The following is an 18,477-nucleotide window of genomic DNA, read 5'->3' as shown; positions in this document are numbered from 1 at the left end:
TGGAAAACTTTCACATTTGACAATGTATCTTCACAAAAGTTGGCACAGGTTATTTTCTAAGATAATGATGCAATCTCCGAAGAAATTATTCAGATGCAATCTCCGAAGAAATTATTCAGATCGGTGAACTATAGCATATAGCTGCCATACAAACTGAATAATTGGAATCAATTGCTTGCATGGGAGACTTCGTCATTGGACGATATATCTTCACGAAATTTGGTATGAGTTATTGTTCATAGAAATAATGTATTATCGGAAGAAATTGTTCAGATCGGCTCACTATAGCATATAGCTTCCATACAAACTGAACATATAGTTACAAAAAGAAATGCACCTGTGAAGGGTATATTAGCTTCGGTGCAGCTGAAGTTACGTTTTATCTTGTTTCATATTTTTATTTGCACAGTACACACAGTAGTATTTTTTGTTTTAATTAAATACCGCAACCGAAAACCGAAAAAATGGTTATTTATTAAACCAAAACAAGAACTGGGTTCTTTTAAGATAACGGACTACGCCAGTTACGTTTTCTGTTGTAGTTACATAAAAATGTTTTTTATGAATAAAAAGACCTCGATTCACCGTACTGTGCGGTTTGTCGTCAGGTTATTTATTAATTATGTTCTTTAATTCTTAATCTATGAGGGCTAAAGTTGCGAAAAAAATCAATTAAATTCCTCCGTAACTTAATGTTCATCGCAGAATGCTTGCGGCAATACTAGGGATGCAAACATCGTGAAATGAAACATAGATGGTTCGATGTATCGATGTTTCTTCAAACAACATCGAAATCAGAAACATCGGCCATTGAAACATCGATGGATTTTTGAACTTTTTTAACGTTTTTTATTAGTGAGGATAAAAAGCTTATTTCAGGACCATAAATAAGTGAAATACAGTAGTACGCCTTTAATTGATATATATTTTAGCTACCTATTTAAACCTTTTCTCAATAAATAAAAGATATAAATAGTTTTTTAACAAAAACCAAATTATTTATTTAAAACAGACTTTAAAAATAACAATTTGGAAAGTTTTTTCCCTGTCAAGCGATTTCTTTGCTGTGTGATCGTTGCTCCAGCTTTAGAAAACAGTCGTTCACTAGAGACTGAAGTGGCCACAATGGATAAATATTTGGAAGCTTGTTTACACAATTCAGGAAATACATTTTTCATATCATCCCACATTTCTGATGGATTCTGATTGATAGAAGCAACAGCTAATCCAAGATACATTTGCACTTCAACTTCCGTTGTTGTTATAGCAGATAAATTGGAAAACTTACATTTCATATTTTGGTGGGCCAACTGTTTATGATGGCTCCAAATATCAAACGGGTTTTCTGTTGCACACTCATCCGAAGATTCCGACGTACTAACGCCATTATTTGCATCCTTTATGAAATTTGGAAGGGTATTATTTTTTTTTCGCCAAACAAGCTTCTATTTAATTTCGTCATGGTTGAATCATTATCTGTTACACAAGCAGAAACTTTATTTATGCAAACGTTCCACTCGTTGAAAAGTTTAAACATAGTTTCTTCTAAATAAGCTGCTGTATGACTTTCGTGCAGTTCGATTACTCTTAACGTCCCACTCAACAAACGTAAATTGTCCAAAAAATGAATTGTTACCCCAAGGAACGACTGATTTTTCATTGTCTCCGTCCATATGTCATACGTTAGGCAATAACTGTCGCACTTACGAATATACTCTTTGAAAATTGAAGACAGCGCTTCAAATTTTTCATCCACTCGTCATTTTATTGTTTCTCTACTTGGAACTTTAAAAAGCGGAACCAGTTATTTCATCATCTGCAGAAAACCTGTTCCTTCTACAGTGGAAAATGGCTTGTTGTCCATTATAATATATTTTACAATTGCTTCAGTAATTTTCCTTGATTTAGGGTCATCTTGGTAAGAAATACTTTTGACCTGCTCAAAAAAGTCTTTCACATTAGGTTGGATCAGCGCAGGCAACTGATCCGATTTATTTTGCAGTACTGATGGAGTACATGTACTAGGAGACGATTCAATACATGCAGTCTTCTTATTACTATTGTCGGATAACTCACTTGACGCTGTCGTCCCAGCGGTTGGTGATATGTTATTTATTTCAGAAATTTTTCGCTGTTTTGGTTCCGAGTCCGGCGTAGTTTTGGAGGAGCATTCTGCATTATTAACTTGATCGAGTAATACCTTTTTATGTACATTCTCAACGTGACAGCGAATATTCGACGTGTTACCTGATGTTTTCAATTTCTTGTTGCAAAGTTTGTATGTGGCGGATGCATCTGAATTTCTTATAAAGAAGCTCCAGACCTTGATTTTTAATTTTAAGCCAGCACTTTGAAATTTTGAAATATTATATAGTACATAATTAAACGTCTAACGCAATTATTTACATATATTTTATATTCACTACACCTGTAATTAAGTTGTGATTGGCAATAGATGAATTCGAAACAAAACTTATATTAAACGCTCAAAAACAACTTCTAACACACATAGCACGAAATAGATATGTATTTTCGATTTTTTGTGAAACTTATTTCGCATTAATTTATAAGCGAATGCTCAGTATTATTCAAGTGCACATTCAACCAACGAATTCTCCGTATTTTACAACAGAACACATGACAGTTTGCTAAAGCGTTTCGAAGCAGATGTTTTCGCATAAATACCGAGAAAAAGTGCTGCAAAGATGTGGAGTAAAATTTGAAAAAACATCGCCATAAAACATCGATCCAGGCAACATCGATGTATCGATGTTTTTAGAATAACAACATCGATGGCAAACATCGATGCTTTTTGACAAAAACATCGATGTTTCAGAAACATCGATGCATCGTTTGCATCCCTAGGCAATACTGACATTGTATACAAATTAAAGAGCCGATGTTTACTTTATATCGGAATTGTACAGTTGTGTGAACAAAAAGAGGTAAACATAATTTGCAGGTTTTAGAGTTTCTCATTAATATTTGTTTTTATTTACCTTTGCATTGTGGGAAATTGTAATCACTGGTAGGATAAAATTATATGAGTTATACTTGTATCTAAAAACAATTTTATTTAATAAGAAAATAGCACATTTTAAAATTTCACAACAGCTTATGGTTGTTCCTATTTTGTTCACACCACTGTACATGTGATAGAACAGTTAATGGTGGTGATGCTAGTTGTAAAAATTCATTTTAGCTAAAATTATAAAAACTTTTCTCAAGTTGTGGGCTTTTATTCGTACATATGCAAGCCAGTTTTATACATATATCTGCATATATAAAAAAGAAAAGATACTTGTGACCATAATATATATTTTGTTTAAATATATTGCAGTTCCATTTAATGAAAATGCTCATATAAATATATTATTTGTGATATTTTCAGTTTGGTTGTTTTACCAAAATATTCAAAGAATTGAGGTTTTTTATGATTGTTTTGTTAAATTTTAAAGATCTAAGTTACCTCTGGAAATGTATTAAAATAATAATTCGCGCTATAGAAAGGGAACATATATTTTCAAAAAAAATAAGAAATCATCAAGTAAAAATATATTTGCGTGGTATGGCATTATTAATTGAGAGTGGCAAATCACACAAATAGAATACTTCCGATAATGGCAGAAACAGCAAATTCCGCTTCTCCCTTCGCTACGAGCGGCAAGCGTTTTGTTCTCGTTTTCATTCGAACAATGTTGCCATTACTCAATACGCGTATGTAGTTTTGTACACATCTAACTTTTCAATTATAATTTTTCATAATATTAAATATCAAAACTGAAATCAAACTATTAAAAATAGTTAATATATTCATAAATAATAGCATTCGACTCTGATTTTGAGTTAGTTTAGAAAATTTCGAACATATTGAAGACATTTTTTATAACTACTACTGTATAACGAGATTGGCAACCTTGCGTTGTGAGAGAGCAATCTGCTGACTCGTTTCCACGGGGAAAACCCCAAATAGTTGGAAATTCTATGGTAAACGGGCGGTAGAAGCGGTGTTGGCTAATCATTTACATTCCGCTCTCATAAGATTCATTTGGGCATATGTGTTGGAAGAAACAGTGGTTCATAAACTGAAGTTATTATTGAAATTACTTTTTATAAAACTTAGCTACAGCAAATGAGATTAAACCAAACATAGAATTTATTACTTCAAATAAACTAAATTAATTGCTGTTATAAAGACCTATTAAAAAATGATTACTAAAATAAAATATTTACTATGCTTTTTGTTATTTGTCTTACATTTTATAAATTTATAGTAGTTGCAAAGAAAATTAAAATTGTTAAGCAATTTTACAGTTATTACCCACAGTGCAACTTCCCATATATGCGCGCGCTCTCATTTGTAAACATGGTGTGCTCTCATTTATAAATATGGAGTGGTAAAATACGTTACTCTCATTTCCTTCTTCATGTTTGCGCGCGATGATCCCATCATCTACCCCAATTAGGGCTAATATGCCCACCATTGGCTTAATTTATAGCAGAAACAGTCAAAAACGTTACTCCCTTCCTTCTTTTTCCTTCCTTAGCGAGCAAAATGTGTTAAAAGTTGAGCCCGTGGTCAAAACGCAGAAATCAGCCATCTTTGTTTGTTTTCATTTGAATAATGTTGCCACTGCTCAGTACGCATATATACATAGTTTTGTGCACATCTAAGTTTTTTATTACAATTTTTCATAATATAAAATATCAAAACTGAAAACAAACTATTAAAACTAGTTTATATATTTATAAATAATAGCATTCGACTCTGATTTTGAGTTATTTTAAGAAAATTTCAAACATATTGAAGACAACATTTATAATTACTACAGTATATCGAGATTGGCAGCCCTGCGTTGTGAGAGAGCAATCAGCTGACACGTTTCCACGGCAAAAATCCAAATGCCGTGGATTCCTACGGCATCCAACGGCAAAGAGAGAAGGGAGTAGCGTTTTTCACTGTTCACTTACATTGCGCGCCCATAAGATAGGTCGTATCAGCTGACGCGGGCCACGATTCTACGTTTTTCACTGTTCCTGCTATTACTTAGAGCCGTTATACTGATTCGACATTTCCCGCTGTCAACGACCCGGCATAACTTAGTGAGCAATTTAATGTTAATGCAATACGATACCAAGAACGTTGATATATGTATGTATATAAATGTGTGTTTGTATCCACACGATCGTGGTATATAAAGAAGAGGGCCCAACACACTACCTTGTGGAACTCCTGCTTTTATTTCCCTAAGAATAGAATATTTGTCTCCTTGTTTAACGCGAAAGTAGCGATCTGATAAGTACGATTTTATGATGTCATAATGCTGTTTCGGTAAAATCAGTTTCAGTTTCGAAAGCAGTCCTTTGTGACAAACTTTATCGAACGCTTTTGCAACATCCAAAAACACTGCAGAACAGAACTTTTTTCCTCAAAACTTTTTCAATAATGTGGCGTAATCCCGTGGATTTGATCAATCGTAGAATGGTTGGCTCGAAACCCAAACTGATGCGCTGGAATTATGGTTTTCAAGTTCAATGATTTTATTGATACGTTTTATGAGAATTTTCTCAAAAAGCTTCGATATTATCGGTAGAAGTGATATGGGTCTGTAAGAAGATACATCATATCCTGGTTTCCCTGGCTTTGGAATCATGATAATTTCAGCAATTTTCCAATAAGTTGGCACGTATTTAAGATGAAAAGCCGCGTTAATAATGTTGGTAATTTTTACTATGCTTAAGCTGTTTTAGGACCTCGGCAGTAATCAGGTCATAACCGGGGGATTTTTTGTTTTTCAGATTTTTGATTTCCTCACTTAGCTCTCTGCTTGTGCAACTTGAGATTTCTTCGCTTTCTTGACTGGAAGCAGTAGGATAATCTACGTGTGTTTCATATGGGGAGAATATTTTGGCTAAATAATCCGAAAATACTTCTGCTTTTTTTAAATCGTCTCTGGCCCAGCTATCAGCACTTACTTTAAGGGGACATACTTGAGTTTCTGGTGTTTGTAGTCTTTTACAGCTTTTCCAAAGAGAGTAGTCAGAATTTTTTCCATTGCTTAGGGACCGAAGATATTTTGCGAAACTATCATTTTTAAACTTCTTAATTTTCCGATTAAGATCTTTAGAGACTTTATTTAAAATAGATTTATCAACTGGACAACGAGTTTGATGCCACTTACGTCGTAGCTTTCTCTTTAATTTAATGATTTCTCTTATATCATTAGGATATTGAGAGTTTACAGCAATTTTCTTTAATTCCGGTGTACTTTTCCAAGCTGCGTGTTGTATACTTGTTGTAAAGTGTAAAATTTCAGATTCTAACTGGCCAGTATTTAAAATAGAGTCATATTTACTTTCGTAACATTCCATGATCGTTCTAAAGTATTCCCAATCTGTTCGTTTATTATACAAGGCCGCTGCTTTTTCTTTAAAGATGATGGTTTCGCTATAGCTTAAATAGATTGGAGAATGATCCGAATTAAGGTCATGACCCTGATTCACCGACAAATAGTTCCGGGATATTTTGCCGACAATGAAAAAATCTATCAGGTCTGGAATCTTTTGATTATCTGTTGGCCAATATGATGGTAAGTTCGTCGAGAAAGCGTAACTTCCGGTTGACTGCAGTGCTTTATAGAGTTCTCTCCCCTTTGTAGTCGTAAGCCTTGAACCCCAGTGCGTGTTCTTTGCGTTGAAATCTCCACCCATTATGAATCTATACCTGTGTCTGCTTATTAAGTGTTGGTACTCTTCAAATTTGATTTGATGCCTTGGGGGACTGTACACGGAGGTAAGTGAGAGTGGACTCTTAACTCCGTAAATAGTCACTGTTGTAGCTTGAAACTTATCAGTTGAAAGTTTCTCTTCTTCAAAATGTTTGATCGTATTTTTGATTAGTATTGCGCTTCCGCCACGGGCGCAATTGCTAGGATGAATTGTATGGTAAGTTTCATAATTTTTAATTTTAAAATAGGTTTGTGACGTAAAATGTGTCTCCGATATCATACATACGTCAACATTTTCCGAGTTTAGTACAATTTCGATTTCATTTTTATGTTTGATTAACCCATTTGAGTTCCATAGAAGAATTTTTAATGATTTAGTCATCTTTGGTATCAAAAAGATATTTTTCAAGCTTGCATAAGCGATTTTGTAAGGAAGTGTTGAATTCGTCTTGTTTATTGAGTTTCTGTAAGATCTGTGATAAAATGCTGTTGGATGATACATTATCATTATTATTTGCTTTTAGAACATGAGCAAAAGTGAATTTTTTGGTTGTTTCAGCTGTAACTTTAGGATCTTCTTGTTGTTGATGTTCATTGTTGTTCTAAAGTCTACAGAACCTTCAACTTTTTGGGTTAGACCATCCCCTTTTTTGTGGCCAATTGTGTTAGCTCGTATTTTCTGTAATTCCTTAGCAACAAGGCACCCTCGATAGTTGGCTGGATGTGCTTCGCCACAGTCACAGCATTTAGGCTGCTGTTTCTCTGGTTTCGAACATTCAGATGTTTTATGCTTACCGGCGCACTTAACGCATCTTGGTTGTTTACCACAATAGTTTTGTGTGTGGCCAAATGACTGGCAATGTTTGCATTGTGGTATCATCTTAGGTAGTTTTACCGGTTCAATAGAAACAATAGAGTTCAATATAGTTTTGGTTTCATAAATCTTTTTTATGTTCTCCATGGGATCGAAGGTTACCAAAAACATATCGAGGGGAGTTTTAGTTTTCCATTGAAGACGATTGACAGCACTCAGTGCATTTAATCCTTGCTCTTTTAAGTCGTTAATTATCGATTTCGGATCAAAAGAGTTGTGTAAATTTTTTACAATAACTTTAATTGGCCGCGTTTGCTTATTCTCAAAGCTATACCAAGATATATTTCTACACGAAAGTGCTTTCGATATGCATCTATAGTCCTCTACGGAGAAAGTATTTACTTTATATATTCCATTATTTAAAAGCTTAATGGTAAAATTGTTTTTTGCTTCTGATTTTGCAATAGCATATAGTTGTTGATAATTGCTGCCTGTGGCATCTCCAGACACCATAATTGGTGGAGGCCGCGAACTATTTTTTGGGTTAAACGGATTTTGCTATATCAACGTTATCTGCTTTTTCCTGAAGATCAGAGAACACTCCGCTTTTCGTTTTTTAGCTGGTCTTTTTTTTAGAATCCATTCAGTTTCTCTGGCTGTTCTTTCCTCATCCGTTGAGAATTCAACCTTATTTTCCAAATTCTGAATTTTCTTTACATCAGTGGACTTAAGCTTTATATTTTCGGCTTTTAGAGTATTTACTTCCAATGAAAGTGTTTTACACATTTCTTCCATTTCCTCTAGCTTTTTTGTTAGTTCTTCGATTGTGACGTCTTTTTTGGCAGTTTTACTTAGTTTGCCCCCTCCTGGAGGTGGTGTCTTGATAATTGGCATAATTGATTTTAAAGTTTGCTTATAATTATATTCATATAACAATTAAAGGTATAAATATAAAATAAACAATACTTGACAACCCTATAACTCAATTACCTTGTGAATAATTATTAATCTAAATTTTTAGTATACTTTTAGGCTAAGGTAATATAGGTAATTTTTTGTGGCGCCAAAAAAGTCTCCAAACAGCTGATGTTTTCTCCTCTGTGTTCAATAAAGTGTGATATCGGCGAAATTACAAACCTTCCAATCGAAACTAGTCAGTGGTTGTAGGTCGCTGGTTCTGCACTCCAATACACCTGGATACCGCGCTTTGGATTTTCCGGATTGATGGGCAGATTTTTGTTAATTTTCTGCCTTTTTCCACCAAAATTATTTAATTTTTTTAGCACGCACAATTACTCACTCTTTTAACAAGCAGAGCTGCTAACAGAGCATCATGTTTTCTTGTGACATCAAAACATACATATATTTTCGGAAAAAGTACAAAATTCAGCCACACTTACAGAATTATTTCCTAATATCTAATAGATACTTATGATTTTCTTGAATATTTGGCTTCCTTGATAATGCTTCTCCATTAAGGAAATGTTTTGATGAAACCTCTCACCTTGATCGTCACTCACAGCATCCAAATTTGCCGGAAAGAAATCCAAATGAGAGTCCAGCATATGTATTTTCAAGGACATATTACACCCCAAAGCTTTAAATGATATCATTAGTTCATTTATTGAATCTTCGTAATTTTCCGCTTTATGGTTACCTAGAAAATTTTGAACAACATTCACAAAACATTTCCAGGCGAGTTTTTCCTGATCATTCAGTTTTTCTTCAAAGCTCTTATCCTTCATCAATTGCCGTATTTGTGCGCCTACAAATATTCCCTTTTTGATTTTCGCCTCGCTAAGTTTAGAGAATTTCTCTTTTAGATATAAAAACCATCTCCATCTTTAGGCATAGCTTTTACAAAATTTTGTATCAGGCCAAGCTTTATGTGCAACGGTGGTAAAAGTATATCATCAGGGTTCACTAGAGGATCATTTTTAACATTTTTATGGCCTGGAGTTAGTGATTCACGCTTGGCCACACTTTCTTTGTATAGTGACTTTTTCTGTCTCTACTGTCCCATTCACAAATAAAACAGCAAAATTTCGTATAACTAAGCTTTAGTCCATGTAAAAGTGCAATGACTTTAAAATCACCACAAATTTTCTAAGCGTGTTTACTGTATTCAATTTTTTCAAGTATAAATCTCATATTTTCGTAAGTTTCTTTCATTTCAGAATCATTAGCAATCGGCACTGAAGGAAGTTTGTTTCCATTATGCAGTAACACTGCTTTCAAAATAGTTTTTGAAGAGTCAGTAAACAGTCGCCAGTGACTTGGATCATATTCGAAATTTAATAAATTCATCTTCCTGTTGTGTCGTCGTTATTACAATAGACTAAATCACCTCCTTCAGAAAAGTAAGGTTTTATTTCACCGTCAAGACGTCAAAAATAAGAAATCTTTATACCACGAGAAAGTAAATTCTAGTCGTTTAATCTAGACTCCAAAAGCTCAGCCTGTTTTTTAGGCAGATTTAAATCACGTACTAAATCGTTTAAATCACGTTGTGTCAGTAAGTGCGGTTCCTTTGAAGTTGACGGTTCATAACTTGAGTTACTATCTTCAGATACCTTACTATGCTGACTGAGAACAAATTCCGGAATAGAATTCTCACTTTTTGATCGATTTGGAGGCATCGGCACAGGCAGTTCGGCACTATGTAGGATGGGTCTCTTGGCCGAAGAAAAGTTTGGATAATGGATAGTGTGTTTGGATTTGGTAGTAATACCTTTTGTTTGAGTAAAAGAAAAATAACAATCACTTACATGATCCTTTGGTTCTGTCCAAATCATTGGTATAGCAAATGACAAATGTCTAGGTTCTTGTTTAGTCAACCTAAAAGGAGCCTCACACACGTTACACAACATTTATGTGGAACCCAGGATTTGTCTTGATTCCTCACAGGAAAACCAAAATGGTCTAAATAGCACTGTTCAATTAGTGATGTGAAATTTCGACGCTGAGATGTAAAAGTTAATTCTCCACACACATAACAAAAATTGTCTGGGTTGTTCAAACACTTTCGTGGCATATTTACGATCTAACTAATGTAAATAAAATGTAATTTAGCAAACACAATAGTTACACAGTCAACAAAATGCAGTTGTGTAAACAAAGAAACGTATACTCGTATGAGGTCAGAAATGAATATGTAGCTGTCACAAGAAAACTGGATGTGATAGAAACAAAACTGTTATATATTTTTAATGAGGATACACCAACATAAATAAAAATCATTACAAAGTTCATGTGACAAAAACCGTGTTTACCAGTGTAGTCACCGAACGCCCTTTCCAACATTCTGAACGTTTTGGCAGCAGAAATTTGATTCCGCTTGCAAAATTTAATTGAACCTCTTTCTTTGTTGAATAATTTTACTCATCGTAAAAATCGTCGAATCTACTTTATGTACTTCAGAAAGACAAGCGTATTTAAATCCCACCTTTAATTATTCAGGGGTGTTGTGGAATCTGATAGTTGTCGGAATCAGAATTGAAACCGATCAAAAAACGTAGTAGGTGTCATGAATTCAGATATCATTGGTTTGATATTCGAAACAGAATTTGTATCGGATTTGGGTGTCACGGAAACCAATTTTATCGGTTTTGCTATCAGAAACAAAGCAAGAAGATAGTCGCTCACAGATTTGAAATGTAAGCTAAGAAATCAAGTTTTTTTATTTTATTTTATTATTTCGAATTAATTTATCAATATTTCTATAGGGGAGACATAAGTATAAAACACGAAATGTCTTAAATATTGGGTTTTTGGAAAAAAAAATCCGGATATTTAAAGATATTAGATTTACAAAACTTAATAAATGTAACTTAACACCCAAATGCGTCCTTATTCATTAGATAAATGTTATCTCTTAAACTCTTTCTTTAATTCAGAACTCATTAAAAACTTTAATAGGATTGCTACCAAATGTATTCATTTGCATGTTTTGTCACATTAGTACACAGCTGATTCGAATAGTTCGTGTGTTCGAAAAGACGGAAATCCAATCAGATTCTGTGACACCAATGAAAATCATCATCATCAGAATTTGCAATTCTGACAGCTAAGCAATTCTGTCTTTTCTGTCTTGGATTCCACAACACCCCTGATTGACGCTTACGCGGTTATAGGCGAGTTTACAACAGTCTGCCAGTCGTTCTTCCTTTTCGATGTTTGGAGCCAATTGGAGAACCCAAGTGTAATCAAGCCCTTTTGCGCGTGGACTTTTCAACGGAGTGGAGGTCTTCCTCTGCTTCTACTGGCGGGTATTAGGTCGAATACTCTCAGAGCTGGAGTGTTTTCATCCATTCAGGCGACATGACCTAGCCAGCATAGTCGCTGTCGTGGCATACTTCGTACAGCTCATCGTTCCATTGACTGCGGTATTCGCCGTTATCAATGCGCAAAGGACCATAACACCGCAAAACCTTTCTCTTGAAAATGTGAGATGTTGTCATCATCTATGCCTCTGCACCATATAGCAGGACGAGGATGATGAGTAACTTTTAGAATTCGGTCTTTGTTAGTCGAGAGAGGACTTTACTTCTCAATTGCCTACTCGGTCCGAAGTAGCACCTGTTGGCAAGAGTTATCCTGCAGAACTAAGGCCCGGCTAATGAGGACAATGATATGATACTTTCCCTATTTAACTCTGCTGCTCGAATCATTTTCTCCAGTAGAGAAAAAGTCACACGATAAAGAGTCTTCTTGTCTGAAACCTTTGGTATCGAACGGCTCGGAAAGGCCCTGCCCGATTCTGACGGAGTTTTTGGTGTTGTTTATGGTTGAGCAATGGAACGTTTGCTCCATCGTCATCGATCAAATTCATCATCTCCTGATGTTATGCTTTCACTGCCATTCAGCAGGTTGGAGAAGCGTTCCTTCCATAATTCTAGTATGCTCTGGGCATCAAGAGTATGCAACTCGAGTAAAAAATCGTTCGATTGTCTGCTGTGATTGTAGCACCTTCATTGTGTTTGTTGACGTGCGTTTTTTGCTACTGTTGCTGCGTACCTTCGCTGCAACAAGACAGTAGTCTGGGTGAATACTAGGACCTCGGAGCGTATGCAAGTCTAAAACACTGGAGGCGTATCTTCCGTCTATCACAACATAATCGATCTGGTTGGTGGCTTTTCGATCGAGAGACATCCAGGTAGCTTGAGGAATTTGCCTTCGCCAGAATGTAGTACTACAGATAACCATATTTCGGGCCCCGGCGAAGTCGATCAGCCTCAACCCTTTTGAGGGTGTTCCCTCATGGAAGCTGAATTTACCGAACGTTGTGTCTAAGATGTCTTCGTTCCCCACCCTGTCGTTAAAGTCGCCGAGCACATTTTGACATCGTGGCGGGGCAGCTCTCATAAACGCCACCTACAAAATTAAGGAACGGACATTCCAAATGCCCTTAAATTGTAATCCCTAGCCCGTTTTCAGTGGTCGTCATCGTAAGGGGGTCTCTCATCCGACGCGGTTTTATTCTTTTATTTGAAGCTGCTCTTTATGTGGCTGGTCACTTCAGCTCGCTTGCAAACGGATATTCTTTGGCTACCCAGAGGATACTTGGTCTAAAACCGGAGGTCGTGAGCTGTTCTGGGCATATATAAAAGAATCACATCTGGTCACTCCCAAGTGAATAGCACTCTAAGAACTTTCCTCACTTGCGTGAACTTCTTCATCCATCCGTATATTAAATTGTGTACAGATATCACCAACAATCACACCAACCTACAAACTGAACGATCAGAATCAAGTTCTTGTAAGAAAAACTTTTTTATTTGTATTTAAAAAATTTCGCTTATCCAAAACAATGCTGCATTATTTGAGCAAATTGTTCTGATCCATCCGATCAATATCAACTTCTAGTATGGAAACTTTTCTTTTGTCAAGATTATAACTTCGTTGCAACGTTTTTTCTTGTTTTTATATTATTTTCTTATATAAAAATAATTTTTATACCAATTATATTTTTCAGTTGGTATTTCGGACCGATGTCTCGTCAAGATGCAACCGAAGTGCTAATGAATGAGCGCGACCGAGGTGTATTTCTAGTACGTGATAGTAATTCCATCGCAGGTGATTATGTTTTGTGTGTAAGGTGCGTGTGTACTAAATTTTTATAATATATCTATGGCATCCAATTTGTTTTAATTCAGACAAATTTGTTGTATCGACATGTGTATTTATTACTTATAGAGAGGACACCAAAGTTAGTAACTATATTATAAATAAGATACAACAACAGGATCAAGTTTTGTATCGAATAGGGGATCAATTATTTGAAAACTTACAAAAATTGTTAACTTTTTACACATTGCACTATCTTGACACCACTCCGCTGAGACGCCCTGCACCAAAGAAGGCTGAAAAAGTCATTGGTAGATATGACTTTGAGGGTAGTGTAAGTATAAATATTTTATTAAAATAACACATTTTGATTATTTTGTATTTGTATGCGTCCAGGATCAAGACGATCTCCCTTTTAGACGTGGCGAAATCCTGACTGTAATTCGCAAGGACGAAGATCAGTGGTGGACGGTCCGAAATCAGCAGGGACAAATCGGTCAAATTCCTGTACCTTATGTTCAAATAGTTAGTTTATTCACCATTATTAATCATATTACATTAATTTGCATTTATGGCAGAAAATAATATATTAATATACCTTTTTTAATTTTTTTAGTGTGAGGAAAATACAGATGATAACTGTATTGATCGGCCATTATCGAGTGGTGGCAATTGTGGCACTACTTTAGCACCTAGTAACAGTTTTCGTTCCCCGCTTTTATCAAGTGTAGCTTGCAAAAATGATACCACGATTCATTCAACATCTACAAATTGCCATCAGCTAAGCAATTCGTTGAAACGATCCGATTTAAATGTACGTATTTGTGGTGCACTGGTAAATTTATTTATATGATTATATAAATTCTTTCTTAAAAACCCAATAGCGAAAACTACCAGCGTTTGCCCGTGTGAAACAGGCACGTGTACCCAACGCCTACGACAAAACAGCACTAAAACTTGAGATTGGCAATGTAATTAAAGTAACCAAAACTAATATAAATGGCCAGTGGGAGGGGGAGCTTAACGGAAAAAAGGGGCATTTTCCATTTACACATGTGGAATTCATTGATGACTGCGATCCCATAAATAATGCTGAGGATGCAACGTTGAAAGTGGTTTCTGTGTCAAGCCTAAATAATGACTGGGTGGAATAAGATAATCATGAATGATTATTCATATTACTCATTACGATTGGATATAAATTAGTAAAAATAATCAAATGGGTCAAAAATAATTTAAAATTTCACACATTTTATAATTTTTAAACTTGACATTAAAATAGAATTTTGGCCGATACTGTAAAATTCGTAAAAAAGGATTCATTAAAAAATAATTATTAAATATGTGCAAGTTAATTACTACTACATGTATATCAACATGTTGCTACACTGTACATATATTACGAAGAGATGTAAATGAAAGTAGTGCCGAAGCAAATTTTAACCGATTAAAAATAGTGACACTTGAGTTCATATTTTTGGATATGCATACCTTCATACATTTTTTATGTTAGTAAGTTTATTTAATAAAATATATGTTTTTGTTTATCTGGTCACGTATTTTATGCCATAGAATCTTTATTATCCTTATTATATAATAATTAATAAAGTACATTAACAATATTAGATGTCGTTGCTATTATTAAAATGTGTGAAATATAACCGACAAATGATATATTATTATCATATTTATACTTACATTTTCAAATTGTGTTTTATTTTTAGTTAAAGAAACATGAATCTATTTAAGAAACTAATATTAATAAAATAATTTGTTTTGTTTAGAAATTCTTTGGTTTCATTCTTCCGAAAATTTGCAAAGAAATATTGATAAAAATAGAGTACTCGTATCATGTTATGAATGAGTTGTATGTGTATAATTAATCTTAACCAAAAAGTGGTGAGGTTGGTAGATCAGGCGGAAGTCTTATTGTAGGGAATTTGACTTTCTCCATACGTGATAATAACAAGTACTTCAAAACATCCATCACAGTATTCGCGTTAAAATGGATTCCAGATCGGATCTGAGCGCCAAAAGTCCGTAGATAATTACGCATGTCACAATATTGTTTTGCACTTGGTCTAGGAAGAGTGAGCAAATCAGGGCTGTATATAAGGAAGTCCATATTTTTACTTTTTTCAGAAGTCATACTGAAATTAGTAATGATTTACTTCATTTCAAAATTCGAAGGCAAATATGTCGATTTTGAGAGGTAAGTACAAAAACCGATAAATTACTTTTCTACTTGGGACTCAACCTCTTTGAATAAATTGGTTCGGTCTAATACTCAGTCACGTACAGTGTTATATCTGCGAGTACGACTTTATATATTTTAACTATGTTTATTTCATTTCACTTGATTTCATGCTAATATAACAGGTTTATTTATTATTTTTATCTTTATGTTGTAGCATTAAGCTTTTCCTTTAGTTCCATAAGTGCAGCATGGATGCGAAAATGCAGGCGTGATTCAAGGGAAAATCCAGTGTATTTCTTCCTGCAGTAATACGAGAAAATAAAGAGCTAACAGTTAATTTTAAAAGTTTTTTTAAGACCTACTAATTTGAATATTTCGCTCTATAATGATAATTTTGTATTTAGAAGCATATTATTTTTGGCAGTATTGTAAAATTATCAATATTGTAGTTTATTGCTGTTAGTGGAATAATTTTAAAATACTCTTACTTTGCTTCCTCAATTATGGAGATAGCCAAATCGTAGTTTTGTTCGTCCGCATGCACCAGTCCTGATTCCACACAGGCGTAGGCAATCAAATATGTATCCTCTTTTACCTCACTTTCCAAGTTCATACATGCCTCAAGATCTCTTAAAAAGGAAACGGAATTATTTTACACTAATTTTATGAATGTGTGATTTTGAACTTACTGCAATGCAAGGAATGGTTGTTTCATTTGTCGATAACAAGCGCCACGTAATAACAAACATAACGCTTGATTATCAAGTTCATAAATATCATTTCTGTGCGCTAACTCTTTCATTTGGTGTTCAATTAAGCGGCAAATACTGTCAGAAAGCCGATAATTTCTACCAAGTACCTTGAATGTGTTCCAGACGAACATTAGCTCAACAGCTGGAAGGCACAAGTAATGATTTTGCGCGAAATATCGTGCCACTTTCTTACAAATAAATTTTTCCATTGGAAGTGATTTTCCAGCAATTCGTTGCTTATGCTTGGGTGCACCTTGCATTAGACGCTCAACGGTTTGCCGTCCAATATCGTCAAGGTCATCGTTCATTAGCATTACGGCTGCTTGCTGATATGAATAAATTGTACGAGACCATTTACTTTGTTCTACTAAGTAGCTGGCGTACAATCTCGCCTCATGCCAATCTAACTTCAAGCTGAAAATATGTAAGAGTATATACAATGAATCAATAAAGTTTACATGCACCTAGTTCTATTAAATTACATGTGTACTGTTTTAAAATTATTTAATTTTGTCGTTTTTTTCTATGCATTTCAAAAGATGTATATTTAACATTAAATTAAATCAAATTTTTTTTTACACAAATAAATCTTAAAACCCTAATCATATCAAAAAATTTTACGTTCACTAATGATTATTTATAGGAATCAAAAGTAATTACAATAGTTTTAGATGCATTTATTATTTTTTTTGGCTTTTATTTTGTTGCAATTTTTGTTCCCAGACGTCGACACATGCTCCACTCAATTTTTAGTATAATTTCCGGATATTTTGACCCACTCAATCGATTAGGCAGTTTTTAGTCACTCTTTTAATGAAATTCGATGAATAGGATTAATGTCTGGTGATTGCGGGGCATATGGAGCTATTTTCAATTCTATAACAACCCTTGGGTCGTTATACTGTTGGAAATTGATTTTTGTGCTATTCAACATATCTGGAACTTATTGGAAAACCGTATTCGAAAACATCGAATTCTTTCCTTGGTGTTTTACTAAATGAGAACGGATAAATAATAACATTTATTTGGGCGATTCGAAAGGAAACACAATTTTTTGGACGAATTTTATAGAAGGAAAATAAATATTTTTAAAAAATAAATTACAATTTTTTGACACTATAAGAAAAGTTCTTTTTTTCAATTATTCAGGGGCTGAGAGAAGTATTATTATTTTCACAAGAAGTTCTTTGACTTTTATTAAGACTCCTCAAAGATTGATCGATACATTCGGTAAATAATCAACATTGTACATTGAGAACCACATTATAGGGATATTTTTATCATCTAGGTCGGTAGAATGGCTGTCTGGCGACGCACGTAGGATTTTAGGAGGCCCGCTGTTATTTAAGTCTTCTTCTTAATTGGCGTAGACACCGCTTACGCGGTTATAGCCGAGTTAACAACAGCGCGCCAGTCGTTTCTTCTTTTCGCTACGTGGTGCCAATTGGATATTCCAAGCGAAGCCAGGTCCTTCTCCACTTGGTCCTTCCAACGGAGTGGAGGTCTTCCTTTTCCTCTGCTTCCCCCGGCGGGTACTGTGTCGAATACTTTCAGAGCTGGAGTGTTTTCGTCCATTCGGACAACATGACCTAGCCAGCGCACCCGCTGTCTTTTAATTCGCTGAACTATGTCAATGTCGTCATTATCTCATACAGCTCATCGTTCCATCGAATACGATATTCGCCGCGGCCAATGCACAAAGGACCATAAATCTTTCGCAGAACTTTTCTCTCGAAAACTCCCAATGTCGACTCACCATGTTGTCATCGTCCAAGCCTCTTCACAATGTAGCAGGACGGGAATTATGAGTGACGTATAGCGTTTGGTTTTTGTTCATCGAGCGATGACTTCTCAATTGCCTACTCAGTTCGAAGTAGTACCTGTTGGCAAGAGTTATCCTGCGTTGGATTTCAAGGCTGC

General features: G+C 34.9%; 2 protein-coding genes across 17 annotated transcripts in view; one reads left to right on the top strand and one right to left on the bottom strand.

Moving 5' to 3' along the window:
* The window catches only part of LOC120779513 (adapter molecule Crk), a 152,590-nt gene extending 137,360 nt beyond the window's left edge, over positions 1–15,230 (top strand). For 3 of the 4 annotated variants that reach the window (XM_040111842.1, XM_040111843.1, XM_040111844.1), the window contains exons 3-7: positions 13,517–13,617; positions 13,698–13,942; positions 14,005–14,133; positions 14,225–14,422; positions 14,493–15,230. In XM_040111842.1, the coding sequence (XP_039967776.1) occupies positions 13,517–13,617; positions 13,698–13,942; positions 14,005–14,133; positions 14,225–14,422; positions 14,493–14,762 (943 nt within the window). In that variant the 3' untranslated portion in view covers positions 14,763–15,230. Of the gene's footprint in view, positions 1–13,516; positions 13,640–13,697; positions 13,943–14,004; positions 14,134–14,224; positions 14,423–14,492 lie in introns of all 4 variants that reach the window. The other variant, XM_040111845.1, reaches the window with a different exon arrangement.
* A 674-nt stretch (positions 15,231–15,904) lies between these two features.
* LOC120779511 (tetratricopeptide repeat protein 39B-like) overlaps positions 15,905–18,477 on the bottom strand; it is a 113,695-nt gene continuing 111,122 nt past the window's right edge. For 12 of the 13 annotated variants that reach the window (XM_040111832.1, XM_040111833.1, XM_040111835.1 and 9 more), the window contains 3 exons: positions 16,495–16,971; positions 16,294–16,434; positions 15,905–16,105 (listed from right to left, as the gene is read on the bottom strand). In XM_040111832.1, coding sequence (XP_039967766.1) covers positions 16,009–16,105; positions 16,294–16,434; positions 16,495–16,971 — 715 coding nt within the window. In that variant the 3' untranslated portion in view covers positions 15,905–16,008. Of the gene's footprint in view, positions 16,132–16,293; positions 16,435–16,494; positions 16,972–18,477 lie in introns of all 13 variants that reach the window. The other variant, XM_040111829.1, reaches the window with a different exon arrangement.

The sequence above is a fragment of the Bactrocera tryoni genome, unplaced genomic scaffold, assembly GCF_016617805.1.
Source record: "Bactrocera tryoni isolate S06 unplaced genomic scaffold, CSIRO_BtryS06_freeze2 scaffold_11, whole genome shotgun sequence".
In the NCBI taxonomy this organism is placed as follows: Eukaryota; Metazoa; Arthropoda; class Insecta; order Diptera; family Tephritidae; genus Bactrocera; species Bactrocera tryoni.
Note: the sequence above shows the minus strand (reverse complement) of the source record. Positions and strands in the feature narration are given on the sequence as shown.